Consider the following 14,654-nt stretch of genomic DNA (forward strand, 5'->3'; position numbering starts at 1 on the left):
CCTAAAAGGTTTCTAAAACGTTTTCTAAAATGTTTTCAGCCCCACCTTTTACAGCGATGTATGTCCGCACTCACCCCCTCGAAAGAATTCACAGCTGCCATTACATGATTTCCCCCTTTTGCAGGGAGTTCTGTGTTGGATCAATGCTTCACAGACTCATGCTGCATTATATACTTCCCGTATACTTGATGCTTCAAAGACTGCCCCCCCCAAAACAAAATAATAAACACAAAAACAGTGCAAATAAACAGGCGAGCGGGGACTGAGAGAGCTCAGAAAAGGATGTTGAGGAGAAAGTTCAGGGAAGCTGAGAAGTGTGGGAAACGTCGCAAATAGTTCACACAGCAAAATCACCTCCACACCCCTCCTTCTTCCCCTCAGGTTCATACACTGACGTTGTTTGTGGGTCAGGTCTGACTGACAGAGTGCATGGAGAAGGGACCTCGCTTTCTGTGCCCCCACGTTGTTGTATTCTGTTTGTCCATCAGGGAAATCCTCTTGGACTGTTCCAAGTAACAACTGATTTGTGTGCGCACCCAGAGAAAAATTAAACTGTTTTGATATAGACTTCAGTCAGCCCCGCTTTTGGTTATTAGCGGACAGTCACGCTTTTGAGCAGCGTCCCGCGGGTTTTAAATTCTCCGACAGGGTAGCGGCAGCTGGCGAAGCAGATAAGTCATTCGTTTTTGCAGCGCCCTCGTCGGAAACTTCCAGAAGGTATTAGTAGCTGGAAGCTCAGTATTGCGGTATGTTGGAGCACACGCCGCCGCAGGGAGCGTACAGTTTTTATGCACTCCCCGGCTTCAGTCACAGGGCTGGAAACCGGGGAGCCGCTAAAAGTGCAGTGCGCCTGCGTCGCGCCGCCTCCCCGCGACTGCCTTCTGGGTAAGTTTCCCCTGTTTCTCGATCGGGAGCCGCAAAAGGCAGTGTGCTCCTGGCGTCGCTGCAGCGCGTATGCGGCGCTCGCGGTTGCAAAAGGTGAAAATCTGGTCACCTTAATTTTGGATATCTTTTTTCCCCTCTAGTTGTGATGAAGTTCATGGGGGACCTTCCTCTCAAGAGCCAAACAGAGCTAGAAGCGGTCTGCTCTCTTCTGAAGGTAAGACCAGGTTACAGCCTGGGACAAAAAGTTATTTATTGCCTTCTCTTCTCCCTCTGGGAGGCATACTACCTCCTCGGGGGTCAAATCTTCTCTCTTGAGGACTGTAACTAGAAGGGATAGAATTTGTTAGCATTGCTAAGTACTCAACTAAGTAGTAAACACTAGTTAAACAACTTTATTTCTGTGAGATGCAAACATAAGATAGCTGCAGGACAGATTCTAGGTCGAGGGCCCTAACCTTTTTGAGTCTGCAGGCACCTTTGGAATTCTGGCACAAAATTGCTTGTGCAAGATGGCTGACGCAGGAGGCGGAGCCAGCTACAAAATGGCTGCCATACCTTTGGTCACACAGGGAAGATATTTGTGCTGCGGTGGCAGCTGCTTCCCGAACCAAAAGAGGAGGTTGTTAGAGCTGTGACCTCTCCCCACCCCAGCTCACCATTTGGGGCTTATTTCCATATACATTGCCCCTTCTTCGGAACTCTCTCAGCCCCACCTACCTCACAAGGTGTTTTTTTGTGGGGAGAGGAAGGGAAAGGAGCTTGTAAGCCACCTTGAGTCTCCTTACAGGAGAGAAAGGTGGGATATCAATCCAAAACTCTTCTTCTCCTTCTCTCCTCCAGCTTTGCGGAGAATATGAGGTGATCAGAGATGAGGTTTATTGCCAGGTCATGAAGCAGATCACGGACAACTCCAGCTCCAAGCCGTACGTGAGTTTCTTGTTTCTGTGAACTGAGAAGATGTTTATTCTCCAGGGACCTCTCTGGGATGTGTAATATGCAGGTTATTCTCCATTTGGAATATGTAGTTTATTCACCATGGACCTTTGTGTGTTTTGGGTAGGGACAGCTGCCAGAAAGGGTGGAGGCTGCTCTACATCCTGAGTGCTTATTACAGGTGTTCGGAGGTCTTCAAACCATACCTGCTGTCATTCTTCCAGGAGGTCTGCAGCGATCCCGCTTTACATTTCCAAGGTGAGTCTTCAGAAGTCTGGACAAAAAAGGACATTGGAGGATTGGACCCAAAAGGGCCTTTTGCTAGATGGCAGGACTACCAGTACGTCAGCAATTATAGCTTAAGCTTTGTTCCCTTGTTTTTTTAAAATCGCCAACAATCTGGTCTGAAAAAACATAGGAGGACAGCAGGGAATGCATTATATTGTCAATCTTATCTAGCTTACCTGTTAGAACTGAGCGAACCAATTGTGGGTAACGCTTTATGGGGTCCATCGCTCCCTCTGATTTGTTGACATCCATCAGGCATTGCCAAGGCATGCGAACAAAACCTGTGGAAAACTTTCCAGTTTGGAGGACGCTGCGGATTCCCTGGAAACATGGAGCTCAAAGCCATGGTGGTGAGTGCATCAAAACCAAATTTTCAGACTGGACATGCAGTTGGGGGAGTCCATTGCTGGTCAGTTGCCTAGGGGAGAGGGCGCCCCATCACTGAGGTATAAAATTTCCCAAATCCTAGGGGGCAGTCATCTACCCATTTGTCCTTGCTACTTGTCGAACCTTTGGACTGTCCCACAATATGCTGTTTCATCATAAAGAAATCATCTGAATTGCTCAACTCTCAAATAGATGTTCCTTTTGGTTGAAGATGTAATAAAAACAGGAACGGTTTGAAACGTACCTCCACGGATAGAGGGCATGAAATGGTGCTTTAAGTATAACTGTACGCATATTTATTTATTTGTTTGTTTGTTTATTAGTTTTATATACCGCCCTCCCCCGAAGGGCTCTGGGCAGCGCACAACATATAAATCAAAGTAGAGCACAGTTTAAAACATAACAAATACAGCTATAATAACATATATATGGCTCGAAAGGATTAAATAGTTAAAACCTCTATTAAATATCATGCCCCTGGTGTTTCCCAACCTTTTCAAGGTCAGGGTACCCTTGACCTCACTCTTCATATCTCACGGTACCCCTGCTGCCACCCTCCACCTTCCCCTCCATTGCCCCTGCTTGCCACACACCCCACCTTCCCCTCCCAGGGTGAAGGGTAGCACTGGGGGTGGGGGTGGCTGCTGACCTTGTGGCAGGCCCAGCCCCATGGGCCAGCTCCATGTCCTTGCTGGCGCTGGTGGGAGACACCACAAAAATGAGGGGGGGGGCGGTAGTGTTGCCACGGTACCCCTGGGACATGCTCACGGCACCCCAGGGTACCACGGAACCCTGGTTGAGAATGGCTGCCCTGGACTGTTCAATAAAAAGACTCTGTGCTTAGGTGATTTGTTTATTGTAAAACAGGATCAGGAAGAAACATTTAGACTTCTATTTCCAGAACTGAAGCGTACCAGCAAAGCGCCTTCCATTACACCCCACGTAACACAACACCACCCCTGACTACCAGTTCCCAAGGGGGATTGGCACCCCACCAGGCACCCCACCAGTCCCACAGTCCAGAGACAATGCAGCCTCTCTTGGGGTCAAAACAACCTACATGCCACACTACTGACAGAACAACAATCTAATGAGCTGATAAGGCATTGCTTGATAAATTAGGTGAGTGGGCTCAGAAATGGCAAATGCAGTTCAATGTAGCAAAATGCAAAGTGATGCACATAGGAGCAAAGCCATTCAAATCAATATTAATACTAGAGGGTCAGTGCTATCAGTCACAGACCAGGAAAGGGATTTAGGCGTCTTAGTTGATAGTTCCATGGGAATGTCAACTCAATGCATGGCAGCTGTGAAAAAGGCAAACTCTATGCTGGGGATCATTAGAAAAGGAATTGATAATAAAACTGCAAAGATTGTCATGCCCTTTATATAAAGCAGGTGCTAATCGCATTCTTGAGTACTTCGTAAGTCTAGTTCATCGCCGCGATCTCAAAAAAAAGGATATTGAGGAGATAGAAAAGCGCAGAGAAGGGCAACAAGGATGATTGAGGACTGGCTACCCTTCCCTATGAGAGGGAGAGGCTGCACGCTTTGGGAATCTTTTAGTTTGGAGGAGGCGCTAAGGGGGGGATATGATTGAAGTCTATAAAATTATGCATGGGTAGAAATGCTGACAGAGAGAAATTTTTCTTTTCTCACAATACTCAGAACCAGGGGCATTCATTGAAAATGCTGGGGAAGAACAGGGATCTAACATTGCGAGTCGACTTCTTCACACACAACGCGGTGATTGGTGTTTGGAATATGCTGCCACAGGAGGTGGTGATGGCCACTAACCTGGGATAGTTTGCGCGGGTTTGACAGATTTATGGAGGAGAAGTCGATTATGGCTACCAATCTTGATCCTCCTTGATCTGAGATTGCAAATGCCTTAGCAGACCAGGTGATCGGGAGCAACAGCCGCAGAAGGCCATTGCGTTCACATCCTACATGTGAGCTCCCAAAGGCACCTGGTGGGCCACTGCGAGTAGCAGAGAGCTGGACTAGATGGACTTTGGTCTGATCCAGCTGGCTTGTTCTTATGTTCTTATGTTCTTATGGGAAGCAAAAGCAAATACAACCACAGTAATGAGGGATGGGGGAAGAGGAGAGAAAGAATCCCATGTCCCAGGTGGGAGACATGGCAGGATCAAACCAGAAATGAGCCTCCTCCTTCACTTACAACTTCTAAATTTTACTTTCCCTTTCTTGTCCCCACAAAGGCCGGAAGGAGTTCGAAACGCCAGATGGTCCTCTTGCCAGGGGGAATTGAGAAACACCTAAAGATCAAAACATGTTCAGTAAGTAGCAGCAGGTCAGACTGGACCTTTAGCTTACTAGGAAACTTCTGAGATGCTGCTGTTGAGGGTCGACGGCGGCGATGAAGAAGCTGAACCAAGTGAAATCAATGGACTTAGAAAGGCCTGACTCAGTTTGGCCTCAGAAGGGAATAACTTGGGCCGATGACCCGCAAGTCTCCGCTTCACAGTAAAGGTGCATGTACGTCGAGGCCCGATTTCTCGTACTGACTTATTTCCTTGAACCCCACTTTCAAGTTCTAGTTTCCTCAGGCCAAGCAGCACCATTTTAAGCACATGTTTAATTTTCTTTCTTCTTCTGCCCCAGTTGAAATCTCTGAATGCATCTCAAGGGCAGCCCCACACAGAGTACATAGAAGTAGTCTAAACACAATTGTTTTTTCTTCTTCTATTGATAATATTTTTATTTTCTCAACATATGGAAACACAAAAAGCAATAGCAATAAACAGAAACGCTTTCACATCTCACCATACCAGGACAAAACATAAGCATAAAATACCAAAACAATGAAAAGCAAGAAAATAGATAAAAGAAAATAAGAAAATATGCAAACAATGACTTCCCGCTGTCCCACTGTCCTAATCCAGTCTAGCTTCATGCATCTAATTAAAATAAAACATCTTATCAGTTACACTCTATATAATTTCTAATATACTACTTCAGTCTGCTGTTTTCTTTTAACTCTCAAATGCTGCGATTATTTCTCTTCTACCATATTTTCGCAATAGGTAGTCCATAAAAGGTTTCTAGTTTTCTACAGACAGCTCTAGATCACTGTCCACTCAAACTGTTAGTTTTGCTATTTCTGAATATTCTGTGTTCTTCTGCATCCAATCTTCCTTGGCTGGTGATTTTTCCTCTCTCCATTTCTGGGCATACAATTTTTTTCTTCAACATTTCACCTATGGAACATTGCCGAGCCACTGAAAAACTTGCATGCCACGTTTTTGAATTTTGGGTGGCTGACAAAAAAATTGTGCTGTAATTTTCCTCGCCTTTCTAGGTTGCCCTGGATGTGATAGAAGAGATCTGCTATGAAATGGGACTCAATCGGCCCGAAGCCATCAACGAATATATCATTTTTGCAGTTACCTGCCAAAGTGAGTCCAGACAGTGGCAGAAGAGAGAATTCTTGTGTCAGGTCCATGCATGGAGAGATAAAACTGCATCCTGCTGTTTTCTTCATTTAAAATATTCTATTCAGTTCTCCTCTTATGGTTTAAATGAAGTACATAAATAAATCCAAATAAGTCTGAGAGTCTTAGTAGACCACAAACTGAACATGAGTCAGCAGTGTGATGCAGCAGCCAAGAAAGCCAATGCGATTCTGGGCTCTATAGTGTCTAGATCAAGGGATGTAATTGTACTTCTCTATTCTGCATTGGTTTGACCTCACCTGAAATATTGTGTACAGTTCTGGGCACTGCTATTCAAGAAGGATATTGACAAGCTGGAACGGGTCCAGAGGAGGGCAACCAAAATGGTCAAAGTTCTGGAATCCACGTCCTACGAGGAAAAACGTAGGGAGCTGGGGATGTTTAGTTTGGTGAAGAGAAGGTTAAGAGGTGACATGATAATCATGTGTAGATATTTGAAGGAATGTCATGTTGGGAAGGGAGCTAGCTTGTTTTCTGCAGCTCCAGAGACTAGGACCAGTAGTCATGGGTTCAAGGTGCAGGAAAAGAGATTCCACCTAAACATCAGGAAAAACTTCCTGGCAGTCAGGGCTGTTCAACAGTGGAATGCACTCCCTCACAGTGAGGTGGAGTCTCCTTCTTTGAAGGTTTTTAAAGAGAGGCTGGATGGCCATCTCTCAGGAGTGCTTTGATTATGTGGTCCTCCATGGCAGGGGGTTGGACTTGATGGCCTTTGGGGTCTCTTCCAACTCTATGATTCTAAGTCTGTGCCCAATTGCCTCCACAGATCAGAACGTCCGGCCTTTGAACAAAAAGGAATACATCCTCGACGTCGTCATGGAAATGGAACAAGTAGACAGCAACTACATGTTCTGGTACCGGCGGGTCATCTGGAGCCAGCCGCTGAAATTCGACAACGAGTTGTATGTAACTATGCACTACAACCAGGTGAGGCCTTTGCATGCAGGGCTGTGAAGACTTTTGGGAAGAACAACGCATGTGTTTCTAATCTGCATCACTGTCATTGACCCACTTCAGAGCGGTGCTAAAATATTCCACAGACCCTAGATATTTTTGCCTCCAAACGGCCTGGACCAACTGCTTGAGATAAGTTTCAGAAGTTAGCTGTGTTGTAGGAAACCAAGGCGCTATATACTAGAGCCGTGGTGGCGAACCTTTGGCACTCCAGATGTTATGGACTACAATTCCCATCAACCCCGGCCAGCATGGCCGATTGGCCATGCTGGCAGGGGCTGATGGGAATTGTGGTCCATAACATCTGGAGTGCCAAAGGTTCGCCACCACTGTACTAGAAGCTGCAGGAGCAATCAACCAATTGGCCATGCTGGCCGGGGGTGATGGGAATTGTAGTCCATAACATCTGGAGTGCCAAAGGTTCGCCACCACTGTACTAGAAGCTGCAGGAGCAATCAACCAATTGGCCATGCTGGCCGGGGGTGATGGGAATTGTAGTCCATAACATCTGGAGTGCCAAAGGTTCGCCACCACTGTACTAGAAGCTGCAGGAGCCAGGTCACCAGAGTCACGCAGGGCAATTTTATCACGTACGCGCTAAATGGTTAGCCGTTTTGCTGGCCCTTGTAAGAGTAGAAAGATGCAAGTTTGGTAAATAACATGTGACAATAATATTGCATCCGGTTTCTCAAGGTGTTCCGTTCTCGCCCTCAGGTGCTCCCGGACTACCTCAAGGGGCTCTTCAACACCCTCCCTTCCGTGAAGCCGACGGAACAACAATTCCAGCAGGTTGCCAAGCTGGCTGCTCTCCAGCACCGGGCCAAAGACAGCGTCTACCTGCCGACCCTGTACGTACCTGGGGACGAAGGCCTCAAGCAGGTCCTAGCAGGACACCCCGCAAGTCAAAATGTCTTGCTGCAGAAGCTGTGGAAACCACAAAGGGAATGGGAAAGGGGTCAGCCTTGCTGGGGTCAAGCCTGTGAAAACCAACAAAAGGATGAGGTTGGGGGGTGGGGTACAAACTCCCACCACGCTTGCAAGACATTTTCTGGAATAGAAGAAGAAGAAGAGTTGGATTTATATCCCCCCTTTCTTTCCTGTAGGAGACTCAAAGGGGCTTACAAACTCCTTTCCCCCCTCACGACAAACACCCTGTGAGGTGGGTGGGGCTGAGAGAGCTCCAAAGAACTGTGACTAGCCCAAGGTCACCCAGCTGGCATGTGTGGGAGTGCACAGGCTAATCTGAATTCCCCAGATAAGCCTCCACAGCTCAGGCGGCAGAGCAGGGAATCAAACCCGGTTCTTCCAGATTAGAATGCACCTGCTCTTAACCACTACATTTGCTGCTTACTGAACCCACAGCAAGCATTCCTGAATGAATATGGGCCACCATGAACACATTATGGACTGATGTATACCCTGCTTTCCTTCCCAATGGAGATCTAAAGTGGATTATGTTTTTCCCCACCTCTACTGTATCCTCACAACAACAACCAATCGAGGGAGGGAGGTTGGGCTGAGAGTTTGCGATTGTCCGAAGGCCAGCCAGTGAACTTCTGTAGCACAGTGGTGGGATTGGAATCCGGGCCTCCCAGATTTTAGTCCGACTCTCTAACCATTACCATCCCAGCTTGAAGGTCAGCAGAAAGAGGGGTCCACGTTGTGCCGCGTATCTACTCGTGGCTCAGGCAGCTGCTGCTGAACAGTCAACGGCTTGTACGGCATCCTTCATGTTTTCTGTTGGTTCGCCCTGGTAGGTCGGTGATCTCTCCTTCATTTTCTCTCCCCCCCCCCTTTCCAAGACGAGAGGTGCAGGATTACATCCCGTCCCAGCTCTACCACCTCCAGACGGCCCAGTCGTGGCTGGACATGGCCTCACAACACACACAGCAAACGCTGCCGCTGAGCACCCACCAAGCTCGGGCGCAGTTCCTAGGTAAGATGCAACCAGTTTGCCATGCAGTGGGGCTGCTACGGGGGTGGTTGATGCCCGTCTGACCTGAGAGGTGTGTGGACCTGTCCCGCTTAGTTGGATGGACCTGCTGTCTAGAAAGTCCGCTACGGGTTGTAACGTTGATCCCAAACCTTCTGTCGGAGACTGCAGTTGGATTCAAATCCAGTCGTGCCTTAACAACCAATATCCCCAGGGTATGAGCTTTCAGGAGTTCAGTCTCTCTTTGGCAGATACAAGAATCTCAGGTGACCTTTTATATCAGACCAAATAATCTTCTTTCCCACGAAGAGAATTCTGGGAATCCTCAAGTGGGTGTGAAGGCAAGAAATTTCCATGTATCTCCCCCCATGGTATTGAAGGGATGTTGCTTCTGAATATGGAAGTTTCATTTATCCATCATGGCTAACAGCCTTGTTGTAGATTTGTCCTCTGGCCCCTTCCACACATGCAAAATAATGCACTTTCAATCCACTTTCACAATGGTTTGCAAGTGGATTTTGCTATTCCACACAGTAAAATCCAGCTGCAAAGTGCATTGAAAGTTGATTGGAAGTGCATGATTCTGTATGTATGGAAGGGGGCTCTGTGAAACTTATTCTTTTTGGTACCAGTCTAAGGCATCACCGAACTTTGTAGATATGAGTTTCGCAAATTAGTTGTGTTATCTATTTATTCAGATAGTTATACCCCGTCTTTCTTCCCAGTGGGGGCCCCAAGGTGGCTTATTTATTTATTTAAAATATTTATTAGCCACAAACTCAAGGTGACTTGCCATGGAAATAAAACAATTATTTTTTTTAAAAATGAAAGACCCACAACAAACCTGTGTGGTAGATTAACCTGAGGCAGAGTTACTGTCTCTAGATTGCCCAGCCGTCTTCTGTGGCAGTGAGAATTTGAACCTGAGTTTGGCACTCTAACCACCGCCCTACACAGAATCTGTCCCCGATCACTTTAACTTGGGTGATGCTGAAAATTTCTCCTGCCTTCGTCTCGCTGTGTAAGAAAAGGAAGTACCCCAAAATGTTTTAAATAAATGATAAAATAAGCTCTTTGGCCTCCTGCTCTGGCTAATTATTTTCCTGGAGGTGCTCGCCAATTGCTTTGTGGGCTCCGTTCTTTCCCGCAGGGCTGCTGAGCGCCTTCCCCATGTTTGGTTCATCTTTCTTCTACATCCAGAGCTGCAGCAACAATTCTGTCATCTCTCCCTGCATCTTGGCCGTGAACCAGAATGGACTCAACTTCCTGAACAAAGAGACCCATGTAGGTGGGGTCGGTTCATTTCAGAAAACCCTGGAACCTCAGTTCTGTGGGGTGTAACTTGGGGGGCTCTCCTAAATATTGGGGAGAACCCTTTGATCCCTTCTGGGCTGAGGGGGATAAAGGCTGTCTTGCCACCTCCAGCCATTGCTGTGGAAAGAACATCTGATGGACTAAGACATGTGTCCCTCACCTTTTTGAGCCTGCAGGCCCCTTTGAAGTTCTGATACATTGTGGTGGGCACACCCACAAAATGGCTGCCGCAAGGGGCAGAGACAGGCACAAAATGGCTGCTGCAAGAGGCGGAGCCAGGCACAAAATGGCTGCCATGGCGTTCCTTCACTCACTCAGTGAGGATCCTTGTGCTGTGTGGGGCTTTGGCTCACCAAAAAAAATTCCTTAGTACTGAAAAATCCTCTCCCCAAGTAATCATCCCAACTCTGGGCAGCCAAGCTCTAACAAGAATCTGCTCCGTCTGTCAGGAACTGATCACGATCTACCCGTTGAAGGAGATCCAATCGACTCGCACCCAACGACCCTCGGCCGGATCCAGCTACCCCTACGTAGAGATTATGTTGGGAGACTTGGTGTCACAAAAAGTCACCCAGCTGCAACTAGAGCAGGTACAGCTGGAGAAATGCTCCTCCCAAGAAGTTCAGGTTCCCTGGCTGGAAATCCCTGGCGTGCTTCCCTGCTTCCCGGAGCTGAAAGTTGCTGCCGAAATTTCGCCCATTGCTGAATTCGAGGCACTTATTGGAAATTCATCCTGAGGCAAACCCTCGGAAGAATGTTGAGGGAAGTGAGACAGGATTCCAGAAAACAATTAGGACTATCAATTTCAATTTCCTGAATAGTTGGGGGCGGAGCCTAGGGAGGGTGGTGTTTCGGAAGGGACCTCAGTGAGGTTCAATGCCTTAAAGTCCACCCCCTCAAACCGACCATATCCTCTAGGGCAGGGGTCTGCAACCTACGGCTCTCCAGATGTTCATGGACCAATTGACCATGCTGGCAGGGGCTGATGGGATTTGTAGACCTCTGCTCTAGGGAAACTGCCATTCCCAAACTCTACCTCCTAATCCTGACCAGGAATTAAGATCATGGAAAGATGCCCTCCTGACTGTCCCACCCATCAAAGAAGCTTGTATGGTGGACACATAAGACAGGGCCTTTTTGGTGACGGCTCCTTGATTGTGTAACGACTCCTTTCAGTCTTTAGGAGGCAGTTGAAGATGTTTTTATTTAGCACCCCATTTTGTTAAGTCAGCTCACAGGCCTGAGCTGTGATTTTAAATTTGGGCGGTTATGTTTTTATGTATTTTATTTTATGTGTTTTATTTGTATCATATATCAATGATTGATTGGTAGGTAGGTAGGTAGGTAGGTAGGTAGGTAGGTAGGTAGGTAGGTAGGTAGGTAGGTAGGTAGGTAGGTAGGTAGGTGGGTGGGTGGGTGGGTGGGTGGGTGGGTAGATTGGATAGATAGATAGATAGATAGATAGATAGATAGATAGATAGATAGATAGATAGATAGATAGATAGATAGATAGATAGATAGATAGATAGATAGATAGATAGATAGATAGATAGATAGATAGATAGATAGATAGATAATCGTATATCTATATCGTGAGCCAATAAATGTTTTAAATAAATAAATAGTAATACTCCCCCCTCTAAAAAAAATCTCTACCTCAAGTTGAAAACTCTGTTCAAAGGCAAGAGGATCTTGAAATCCACCCATATAAGATTTGGCAATCCTTGTTTCACAATCAAGAATGAATTAGTCCAGCGGTTCTCAAACGGTGCTCTGTGGAACCCTTGGTGCTCTGCAAAGCATCTCCAAATGCTCCACAAAGAGACTGGAATAAATGTGACAAGATCTCAAAATTGTGAATTTGTTCAGCCCTGGACTGTGGACGATGCATGACGCGGCCAAATGCTTAAAAAAATGTTCCTCAGTCAATCCTGTTGTCATTCAGTTTATGACCCACGTAGGTGCTGGGTGACAATATTGTGGCCCTTATGCCAAAGACACGTATGTGCAAAACTGATGTTTTGAGCAAACAATATTTAGAGTTTCAATTGTAATGACTGTCAGTGGGAGAAAAAATGAAGCTGAGATCAACATTTAAGGGGTTTGGAATTCAAAACATAATTCATGCATTTTCTACATGTACAATAAAAGACTAACTTGAAAAATACAGTTCGACAACAGCCAAGAGCACATGACAAAAGTGTTCCATGGCGAATTCCTCTCCTGAAAAACACTCCACAACTCAAAAAGTTTGAGATTATCTGAGCTAGTCCATAAGTAGAATGACAGAATATCGCAAGCAGAATGCATTTATCCCTTTGAATGTATCATTTCTTAGTCAAAAGCCTTCCAACCCAGCATAAACCTGACAATTATTATGCAATTACCCTTTGTTGGAAACGCCGTGAACTGCTGTGATTATACTTACATAATTCTCCTTTCTCTCCTTTTTCTGTCTTGTTCTGTCCCTTTGTCCTGGTTCTCTCCAGCTTAACCTTCAGATGGTAGGTAACTTTCCCGTGGCGTAGTGTAAACTCTGTTATTCTTATCCGGGAAAGGTCCGCACGCAACCCCCAGCAAGCCCGTGGTACCTATTGCATTTTGGGTCCCTGTGTGTATTTTCACGGCGTGGAAGAAATGTTAAAACTACCTGAAGGGGGCAGTAATTCAACCTTGCCACAAGAGGGAGCCCAAGAGCTTAACCCCGCCCACCAGGTTACAGTCTACCTTTTAAAACTATCGTACCACGCCTCGTTCTGCAAGGTGTGTTACACATTTTATTATTTGGTTTCTCCTTCGTTGCAGAAAATTAAACTCTACGGTCGTTTCCACACGGTGATGATTCTCTGTTGGTATCAAGGCCCCCTTAAAGGAATATAACCACTACCCCAGCAATAAGCCCACTGGTGGGGTGCGGGCTAGGAAGTTTGAAAATGTGCCCTTACCTGTCCAAACAGTGGGAAAATGTGCTTTGACTTTCTGGAAATCTTGTACCAAGATAGGTTTCTCCATTGAGAGAACAAAGGTGGGTAAATAATGGAAGTGAATCGTTGGGGGCAGGATTTTGGGTGAATGTTTTTGGGGGAGCATGTAAACCGGAGACCCCAAACAGAGCTAAGTGCCTGTGTGGAAGCGACCTCTCGCTGCATGTGAACTTGGACATCCGTGTTATTCTTTTGAAGGCCTTCTGGAGAGAGCTAGAGGAATAGGCGTCGCTGTGGTTGATTCTCCATCTTGCTTTCCCCCGCCAGGGCTTGGAGCTTTGCCGAGTGATCGCGACGCACATGGAGAATTTGCTGCATGCGCGGGAAAAGAGGCTCACACTCCCGCCGAGCGAGATCACACTGTTGTGACGGCAGCCAGAACACTCTCTTACGGTTCCCTCTGGAAAGCAGATGAATCCGGACGAACCGGCAGTGGTTTACCCCAAGAGCTGCATCTGCTCTACCCACAATGTGTAGAGTCTCTGATAACAATGGAACCCGACGGTCCGGTTGTCACGTGGAGGTCGAAACTTGCCAATCCCCAAACTGCCCGAAGCTCAAATACTGTGAAGCAGGTTGGACTCAGAGAACCAATGATATTGGAAAATGGGCAGAAAGTGCCATTTGAACCCACATTCAATGTTGATATGAGTGTGAATTTCATGAGCAAACATGGCTGCTTTGGAGAATAGACTCTATGGCATTATATTGTGCTGATGCCTCTCTGTTCCTCTCTGTAAATCTTTCCCTCTCCAAGTGTCCCACCCCCACGCCGAACCTCCCAAAACTTCCCCATCCAGAGTTGGCCACAGGACTCCTGATTGCTCACAGACAGCCGTCAGGCGCCACGATTTCAAACGGCTCTCGGGGGCATCCTTCAGTTATCCATCTGGTTCCTAGCAGAGGGTCCCTTCTCCAGGCCAGATCGGACAGGGATCTTGGAGATTATTGTTTTTTTTTGCCATCTTATGGGCATGGAGCAGGGGTCACTGAGATCGTGGGGAGGCAGTTGTGCAGAGGGTTGGACTAGATGACCCTTCCTGCTCTTTGGTTTTATGGCTGGCCTGCTATCAGGTGCTAGTGAGGATGTGGGATTGGGTGGGAGAATCACCCCGAGATGTGTTGCTGGACAGAGCTGCTTGTTGAGAGTTGGACTGCCAGACTGCAGCATTGGCTGATGGGTTTTTATAGCTGACAAATGATTCAGATGTCCTCAACTGCCGTGGAAACATACTGGCAGAGCCAGAAAAGGGGATGCATGTTGCTCCAGAGGCGCTGGAAAAAGAGAGAGCTGGCAACCAAATCGGAGCCTGAGAATTAGGCCTTAGGCTGAAGATTTTGCTTCCCAAAGCTCAAGCATCGTGGCCTGTTGTGTTTCCACTATTTGGCTGTTTATGCAACTCTGGCTGTTTTGTCTCCTTTTCTCATTAAACAAAATAGTTCCTGCTTCCAGGTTCTTGATTTCCCAGTTTTTATGTTCATAAAAGCAGCTAAGCTTCA

At 46.8% G+C, this 14,654-nt stretch overlaps 1 protein-coding gene across 1 annotated transcript in view; it reads left to right on the plus strand.

The window, feature by feature from the left end:
• The window catches only part of MYO15A (myosin XVA), a 97,571-nt gene extending 83,921 nt beyond the window's left edge, over window positions 1-13,650 (plus strand). Inside the window, 12 exon segments of the mRNA XM_048494154.1 lie at window positions 1,026-1,099; window positions 1,726-1,808; window positions 1,946-2,076; window positions 2,362-2,456; window positions 4,716-4,793; window positions 5,816-5,912; window positions 6,736-6,896; window positions 7,638-7,771; window positions 8,726-8,859; window positions 10,007-10,140; window positions 10,620-10,760; window positions 13,422-13,650. Coding sequence (XP_048350111.1) covers window positions 1,026-1,099; window positions 1,726-1,808; window positions 1,946-2,076; window positions 2,362-2,456; window positions 4,716-4,793; window positions 5,816-5,912; window positions 6,736-6,896; window positions 7,638-7,771; window positions 8,726-8,859; window positions 10,007-10,140; window positions 10,620-10,760; window positions 13,422-13,523 — 1,364 coding nt within the window. The 3' untranslated portion in view covers window positions 13,524-13,650.
• Window positions 13,651-14,654: the final 1,004 nt, after the last annotated feature.

Source organism: Sphaerodactylus townsendi, linkage group LG04 (assembly GCF_021028975.2).
Source record: "Sphaerodactylus townsendi isolate TG3544 linkage group LG04, MPM_Stown_v2.3, whole genome shotgun sequence".
Taxonomy (NCBI): Eukaryota; Metazoa; Chordata; class Lepidosauria; order Squamata; family Sphaerodactylidae; genus Sphaerodactylus; species Sphaerodactylus townsendi.